The sequence below is a fragment of the Ruditapes philippinarum genome, unplaced genomic scaffold (genome assembly GCF_026571515.1).
Source record: "Ruditapes philippinarum isolate M1 unplaced genomic scaffold, ASM2657151v2 ctg1723_1_1_1_1, whole genome shotgun sequence".
NCBI classification, from domain to species: domain Eukaryota; kingdom Metazoa; phylum Mollusca; class Bivalvia; order Venerida; family Veneridae; genus Ruditapes; species Ruditapes philippinarum.
Window position 1 is genome coordinate 41,519 of NW_026862113.1, and position 8,881 is coordinate 50,399.

At 32.7% G+C, this 8,881-nt stretch overlaps 1 protein-coding gene across 1 annotated transcript in view; it reads left to right on the forward strand.

Annotated features, from left to right (window-relative positions):
• Nucleotides 1–8,614, forward strand: part of LOC132717982 (uncharacterized) — a 28,613-nt gene extending 19,999 nt beyond the window's left edge. The window contains exons 23-32 of the mRNA XM_060701590.1: nucleotides 243–360; nucleotides 1,889–2,081; nucleotides 2,513–2,729; nucleotides 3,309–3,537; nucleotides 4,265–4,387; nucleotides 4,718–4,908; nucleotides 6,383–6,642; nucleotides 6,944–7,121; nucleotides 7,973–8,201; nucleotides 8,403–8,614. Of these exons, the coding sequence (XP_060557573.1) occupies nucleotides 243–360; nucleotides 1,889–2,081; nucleotides 2,513–2,729; nucleotides 3,309–3,537; nucleotides 4,265–4,387; nucleotides 4,718–4,908; nucleotides 6,383–6,642; nucleotides 6,944–7,121; nucleotides 7,973–8,201; nucleotides 8,403–8,614 (1,950 nt within the window). The remainder of the gene's footprint in view (nucleotides 1–242; nucleotides 361–1,888; nucleotides 2,082–2,512; nucleotides 2,730–3,308; nucleotides 3,538–4,264; nucleotides 4,388–4,717; nucleotides 4,909–6,382; nucleotides 6,643–6,943; nucleotides 7,122–7,972; nucleotides 8,202–8,402) is intronic.
• Nucleotides 8,615–8,881: the final 267 nt, after the last annotated feature.

Consider the following 8,881-nt stretch of genomic DNA (forward strand, 5'->3'; position numbering starts at 1 on the left):
CAAAACCATTCATCATTTTAGGGAACATTTCATAATAAATACATTCTGAATAGCAAACAGTGCAGACCATAATTAGATGGCATGGATGTGCCAGTGATCTTGGTCTGCACTGGTCACATAGGTAGAATCTGTTGCTAGCAGGCTAAGGGTTAAAGGACTGTTGGTCAAGCAGTATTATATACAAGGAGTAAAGTAAAGACATTTCACTAAATGTTTACATTCTAGTTTTTCTTTTTGAAAAGGCTGTGCATCTAAGTGGACAAGCTCAACTAGCACTATACAGAAAGGATCATACTGTTTATGCACAGAACATTACTGTAAGGAAGACAGAGGGAGATAAATCAGGAAAGTGGCATATTGGTAAGATCATGAAACATTTTTACTACAGTCAGTTATTTGCTAAGACTATCTCATAAAACACCTGACATAGAAAACCTGTTAATGAAGGAGGGACTTTCATTTTCCCATTTACAAATTGCCTTCCTGCAATTTAACTTTTGATATTTTATTATAATTTTGAAGTTTCAGAAAAGTGGAGAAAGAGAGATCTGCCAAAATTGTGTTCATATTTAATTAAAAAAAAAATATATTTTTGTTATAGATACATATTTGTTACCTAACATGTATATGTACTGTAATTCAAAGTAGCAGTGATGTTTGCTGGGCATTGATAAACTATATCTATTTCAAATGTGTATATACATGTACAATATACATAAGGTATGATCACAATTCATTAACAATGTATGTTTAAATTGTATACACGTTGGTGTGTACGAGGGTTGTCCCAAAAGTCCGTGACAAATTTTATAGACGGTTCATTTTTAACGCCAATAGAAAATAATTCACACATATAACCGTTAATTTTATTACTTAACATTACAACAAATCATTTACAAAATATTTACTCTAGTTACTTAGAAATTTTCAGTATTCACGATATTGGTTTGTGTTGCCGGCGCACGTCAAATAATTTGCATTTTGTTATGAATAGGCTAAAATTAATTACGTATATTTCAAATATTTGATGATGTGCCTGCACAATGTCACGCTGACTTCCTCTGCTGCTATGTTTACATCATCTCAGAAAATTTTAGTTAAATAAATTAAGAAACGAAAAAGATACGAATAAATAAAAATATCTCATATAAAATAGGAAAGTTAAAATGGCGACGTTCTAAGAATTTGCGGCGCAGTGAACAGGTAATTCAGGTTTCATGACTCTTTCGAGATGACACATGTTACGAATTTTAACAAATATACCAAATAGAACAGTTTAGCAACATTTCCTGAGCATTTGTTTACTAAAGGCATGAACGGAACCAGAGTTTTGCGCTACAAAAAGCGAAAATAAGGAAAACACGGATAGGAAGACCGATCTTCGTCGCCTATTTCCTACAGCTAAAAGCAGGTGCAAGGAGACCGGACGTTCGCGTATAGCAAAAATTAATGTATGCCATCCAAACATGCAACAGACATTAATAACCACGTGATTTAAATCTGTAATTGACGATTTATGGGTACCATTATTGCTTTGAAAGCCATTGAGAGTATTTGAGAAAGGCGCCTGATATAGATTTAACGTTGTCTTTGACGTTTGACGTGCGCCGCCATTCAGTTAGTTGCCATGGTGTTGATGGCATATTTTTGTTGTTTGTTGATATTTTTCAATGTAAATTTGTGAAAATGTTTTAATTATATGGGGTTATAACATATTAAAATATCAAAAAAATTCGTACCTATTTCATTTAGCTTTTAATCAATCTTGTCACATAATATTGGGACAACCCTCGTATATTAGGCCTATATTTCTTGAAATAAATATTTGGAAAAAAAAAACATTGAAGTATGAAGATGATAATATTTTTAAATCATTTTTCCCTCAAAGGTCCTTACCAGACATTTGCTGCCAGTTTACCAGATGATAGTCCAGAGCTACAGTTTGGCATGTATGTTTACAAACATGGAATAATGAATGCTGAAGAAACTCTAACAGTATCTGGTATAACTATTGTGAATGAAGGAATCCTAAGTGGGGTCAACAATCTTGTCATTGGACCAAAAGGAAAGATAATTCTCAGGTAATTTATTTGTCTTTATAAACCATAATACTTAAAATGAACAGAACTTGGTGTAGTTCAAGAAGATTTTACTTTTTTTTATTTCAACTTCTTCTTATTATATGTATGGCAATATGATTGACAGTTTGTAGTGGAATTTACAAAATAATTTTAGTTGTATGATTTCAAAAAAGGCCAAGCACCTCCATGATTCTGTATCCTTCTTCAACATGAAAATAACTTCTTCTTTAACTTCTCCCTGTTTTCTTGTTCCAAACAGCATTCTTGTAAAAATAGGTATTTGTCATGCACAGTTATTTATTTGCAATTATCAATAGTTTTAGTTAATCAAATTTATATTTGTACTAATAAGTTGGCTTAAATTTCTTATAAATTTCTTAAAGATAGTACTGTTCCTAACTCAAAATCTCAATGCCTCCCTAAAATTACAGGCCAGACATCATTGGTAGTGTACCAGTGATTACATTTACCTCGGTGACTGTACAGGGAGGTGGTACATTGACTATTGACACAAATGGACATGGCTTGAAGTTGGTAGGTAAAAACTTCACTATACACAGTGGTGGTCTGGTAGAAGCAGACAATCTACAAGTCGAGGCTGAAATGTTGATGTTAGAAGACTCTGCTTACATTACAGCTGATAAACAGGTAAATAAGATCATTATTACTTATGACACATTTCATAGAAATTGAGTGTATTAAATTCATAAAAGTTAGTTTGATTTTTTGTGCAAAACCCAGGATTTTTATCTTTAATAGATGAAACAATGAACCTTGAATTACCGGTAATGTCATAATTATATGTTTAATGAGGTACTTGTATGAAAATTTGACTTTAAACCATTTTTCTCTTCTCTTATATGCTCTAGTTTTTGAGAAAGGACCATTTTCTTTCATATCAAGTTAACGCCCTATCTAGAAGTATGATTGTTTTGATTCCTTAAGAATACTACATGTATATGCATAGAATGTTCCAACTAGAATACTATATGCATTGAAAAGATTCTTTACTCCTTCTTAGCTAGTTCTGTTAAGAATTCAGTGAAACTGAAAAAGTGTTTTCACAGTTTCTTAAACTGAATTAAATGCAATTATTGACCAGAAAGTATTGATCTTGGTTTTCAGTTCTTAAAAATGAGTAAAAGTTTGGTTTTATATTTCTGTAACTGTAATACCAGTCAATCAAATGACTAAAAAAAGTATTGACATCAATATTAAATCCAACAGGCTGTGCATATAGATGGTGGCCCAGGTAAAGGGGAGAAAGGCAGAGGTGCTGGGCATGGTGGTCAGGGAGGCAGGGGTTCAATACAAGGTGGAGGATTATACTACGGTGATATCGTGACACCAGACTTACCAGGAAGTGATGGTGTATATAAAGATTTGACAACTGATATCAAAGTACAAGGTGGAGGAATATTAATGTTTGACATCACCCAAACAGCTCACATTGATGGTAAGGCATTGAAGATATTAAAAATATGTATTTACTGTGTCAAGTAGGCAGGGCTATGCCGCTAACAGAGGGCTTTGAAAGACAATCATTCTGTAATTTATTTTCAGACTATGTCTCTATACAGTAACTGCTTACATTTAGAACTTTGATATGATGAAATTCCCTAAACTAACAACAAACAGTACTCAGAATCAAAGACAGGCATATTCATATAAAAAAATTCAGCATTTTTAAATGCAGGCAATCATTGACATATAACCAACAAGAAATTGAATGGTCAATAATATCTACAGGATGTAGATTACCATTGGAGTCTCAGACCTGACTATATAGATAAAATATTTGAAATTGTCCAGAAACCTCTAAAAAATCAGTTCTTTCATAGTGCCACACAGGTAATTCATCATTAAAGGAGAAAAGGGTTCATCAAAGAAGTGTGAAAAAGTAGTTTTAAGTGCCAGTGACTTTTGTATGTAAATTCCCTCTAGCTCCATTTAAAAGTGATTGTCTTTTAAACATAAAATGCTAATTAATGGTCCTTTACAGTGTGCATTCTAAAGAAGTGTAGTGGTCTCTACTTGTGTATCAGTTACTTCATCTAACAAAAAGTACAATTACTGATGGTCTTTAGGAGCGAGTTGCTCATGTTGGTTTCCTGTGGCAATTAAAAATAAAGTTAATTAAAAGACAAGTATGATTCTATATACCAGTACACTCTATTTAACAGGTATTATAAGTTGTAATGGAGAAGATAGCAAGGGTAAAGCTGGGGGAGCCAGTGGTGGTAGTATAAAATTGACAACTATAAATTTCACAGGCAAAGGCAAACTTAAAGTAAATGGAGGAATTGGTAAGATTATTTTGTGTCACTCGATTATTATTTAATTCATTTTTATGTTCAATATTTGCATAACCATTTAGTGGTTATATTTTTCCCATAGTATGAATATATATTCTTTATAAGTCTTGACTAAATAAGTTGAGAAATCTTATCTAAGTAGCCAAACATTTTCCTAGAGAGACCAAATAAGTAGAGTATGCAAGCATTTTTTTACCATTTCTGTGATCAGAAAGCATTTTCCATTTACTAAAAGTGAAATACTGTTAAAACATTTTAACAAGGTGGAGCAAAATTGATATGAAATTTTGTTTTTATGAAAAAATGTTTTTATGATTTTAGGATCCACATCAACAGGTGGTGGGGCTGGAGGTAGGATCTCAGTCAGCTACAAGTATAAAGAGTTCACTGGCTGGTACCAGGCTTATGGTGGTAGATCACAGTACAGTACAGGTGGAGCAGGAACCATCTATGTACTGCATGGCGACAAATCTAAACTGATCATTGACAATAAGACACCGTATAATTTACCAGTATGTTGACAAGATTCCTTTCTTTTTAGCTCGACTATTCGATAAGAATAAGTAGAGCTATTGTAGTCACCCGAGCGTCCGCGTCCGCGTAACCACTTACGTTAAAGTTTTTGTAATAGTTCAAATATTTTCAAAGTCCATTGACATATGGCTTTGAAACTTTGCACACTTGTTCACCATCATGACCCCAACCTGTAGACAGGAGGAGGTAACTCTATCAAGCATTTTGACAGAATTATGCCCCTTTTTCAACTTAGAATTTATGTTAAAGTTTTTGTAATACCTCAAATATTTTCAAAGTCCATTGACATATGGCTTTGAAACTTTGCACACTTGTTCACCATCATGACCCCCACCTGTAGACAGGAGGAGGTAACTGTATCAAGCATTTTGACAGAATTATGCCCCTTTTTCGACTTAGAATTTACGTTAAAGTTTTTGTAATAGTTCAAATATTTTCAAAGTCCATTGACATATGGCTTTGAAACTTTGCACGCTTGTTCACCATCATGACACCAACCTGTAGACAGGAGGAGGTAACTCTATCAAGCATTTTGACAGAATTATGCCCCTTTTTCGACTTAGAATTTACGTTAAAATTTTTTTGTAATACCTGAAATATTTTCAAAGTCCATTGACATATGGCTTTGAAACTTTGCATACTTGTTCACCATCATGACACCAACCTGTAAACAGGAGTAGGTAACTCTATCAAGCATTTTTTTTTACTATCAAGCACTAGAATAGTCGAGCGTTGCTGTCCTACCGACAGCTCTTGTTTAGTCCTCTACCCAGAAGGGGACTTTAGGTATACCCTCTGTCTGTCTGTCAGTCTGTCTGTCTGTCCACAAAACTAGATTCCATCACTGATAACTCAAAAAATACTGAAAATATTTTTATGAAACTTAAAATATGGGTAGATGGCAGTCTGGAAATTATGCACCTTATTTATTTTTCTTCGTAAAAAGTTTGGTTGCTATGGCAACAAATAAACTTAAAATATGGCAAATATATCACACAAATCAGATCTGAAAATGCACAAAGAACTGAAAATATTTTTTATGAAACTTGAAATATGGGTAGATGGCTATCTGGAGATTATGCACATCGTTTTTCTTCTTCCTATGTTGAAAAAAATGGTTGCTTTGGCAACAAATAGACTTAAAATATGGCAAATATAACAATATTTGTGATAACTCAAAAAGCACTGAAAACATTTTTTATGAAACTTGAAATTATTATTATAATTGAAAATATTGGCCTCTATTTACAGAATTGATGATGTATGTGGATACATGTTCCTAATAATGGCTTAAACACATAATTTAAGGGTTAAAAAGCATGTTAAGTTTCAACACAGTTATGTACATGTAAAAGATTTCTGTTTATTTGTTTTCTTTAAAAAATGTATAAATTGCTAGAGTTCTAAAAAGCATATCCTCCTTTGGTAAGAGTTTTTTGTTTCTTCTTTAAGGTCATACAAGACTACAGTACTGTAGGAATTAAAGATCATGACCATGGAAGGACATGGATTGTATTTCCAAGGTCTGGTTCCCTGTATGTAGATCAACTGTATCTATACAATGGAGCCCATTTAGGACTGGAACCAGCCTCAGATCCTATAGCCAGGAAACATGAATTTACTACAGAAGGCTTTAGTGGTGATGGGTTTATAAATGATGCAGCAAAGCTGGGAACCATTCATGTGGGACCTAATCAGTTGTTCAAAGTCAGGTATGAACAATTTGTTATAAGATATCTTAAGAAATTTCAGGTGTAACATTATGCTATGTCTTGAGTACAAAATTTTGACCTTATGTCTGTGATTAATTTCAGCAACTTTTATTTTAACATAGATTTTTATGTTATATATTCTACAGTAAGGAAATGTTTGTATAAACAGTTTATAATGTTATTTTCGTATTACAAAACAATTATGCTTTGAGTGTTGAATTTAAATTTTTTTAACAAGCTTTTCTGATGATCATTGTTTAAAATGTAAAAAATAACATTTCCATATTTGTTACTATTCCAGGGCCATTGATCTATACTTCCCTGCTAATGCCATGGTGTATACAAATGGGATATTAGAAATGCCTCCTGTTGTAAAATGGTTCAACTCTAACAGTGTGATCACAGGAATAATAGGCGGTGTCACGGATCTTACTTTGATAAAGTCTAAACTAGAACTGAAGAAAACCAGTAAAACACAGGTATTTTATAGCTTGTGATTCAAACCCACAACTCTTGTTTTTATTGCAAATTTGTATGTAAATTTTGTCAGGATCATTTTTCTGATGTGAAGGTCACATATCCTATGATATCAATTTTCATGAGACAAGCATCTTAGCATGATTTACTATGAAACAATAGGAATCAGTCTAGTACATAAGACTAAGGTACAAACAGATTTCTCCTAGTTTAAAATGATACTGCTCCTGCAAGTCTGTTTCTTGCTTCAGCACTGATCCATAGACAGTGCCAGGCTTATTATTTATGTCTTGTCTGCTGATAATTTTAAGTTGGAAAGTCACCATATGATCTCTACTTGTGCAATGTGAAACTAAAAAAAATAAAAACGGTATTAGCCATAATATCTATAAACTGGAGAAACTATAGCCTAAATGGTATTGCAAGACTGTGCCTAAATTTTTTGATGTGACTTCATTTTCATTTAATAAACATAGCGTTTTAAGACATGTTTAATGTTAGCATTATACTATAGGCGGGCCAATGAAAAATGGTTCTTTTCCACTTCAAACGATCTTTAATTTTGGTATGTGATAATAAAAAAAATATTAAATTTGTATAATTTCATTATTGAACTCGTTGAAGAAAATAATATTATCCTCGCCAGAGGCTCGCATAACATATTTTTATTCAACTAGTTCAATAAATTCAGTATTAAATTTACACTCATTCAATATCCTCTATTTCATCATTATCATATTGACTCTGCTGTCTTGGGTTAAAAATTTTTTGTTAATTTTGTTAAGAAAAGTCACTACACTGAATTTAGTTGCATTGCATGAATCAAAATTTTTATTTTTTGTACTGTTCACAGGGTAGTAGAAGGGAGGGAACATTCCAGATGTACAGTATCAGTGTCATGGCAGATGGCGTCCTTCAAGTGACTGATGATATTAGTTACCAGCTTGTTATCGACCACCTTTATATAGCTCCTTCTGGTCTTGTTGAAGCCAGGAACCTGTTGATACAGGCTACATCAGCTACTATAGAAGAAGGAGGTGTTATCAATCTAAACGCGAGAGGATATTTGAGAGCTGGACCAGGTACTTGTATAAGTTGCACAACAAATCATTGTATATATAAATTAAACTTCAATCCTAAATAAAACAAGACAAATAGTGTCATGGTCCATTATTGGTTACTTATTTCTATGCACTTGCTTTTACTTCTTCTCTTCTACTTTTATTATTTCAAGAAGGAACGGATTCTGAAATTATAAGTTGAAATGTTTTAAATTATTTCAGGATATCTAGCAAACCATGGAGCAAGTCACAGTGGAGAAGGTGGAGGTTCATCAAGCAGCCATGGCAAAGCCTATGATAATTTTAAGTCTCCCTCTTTACCAGGATCAGGAGGTGATAATACCTATGGGGGCGGAGTCATTATACTGGATGTATCTGGAACAGCTGACATACAAGGGGAAATCAAAGCTGAGTATGTTGTTCTTCTTGTATAGAAAAAAAAATTAAAAACAGGATATTTTAGAAATAAATAATTGACAGGATATAATAAGTGAATAACAGGACATCATAGAAATAAATGGTTAACATGATGTCATAGATAATGACAAATGACTAACAATAACAGGATTTTTAAGAAATAAATGAATAACAGGATATTTTAGAAATATATGAATAACAGGATTTTTTTTTTTAGAAATATATAACTAACAGGATATTGTTGAAATAAAATGAATAAACAGGATTTTTTAGAAATAAATGAA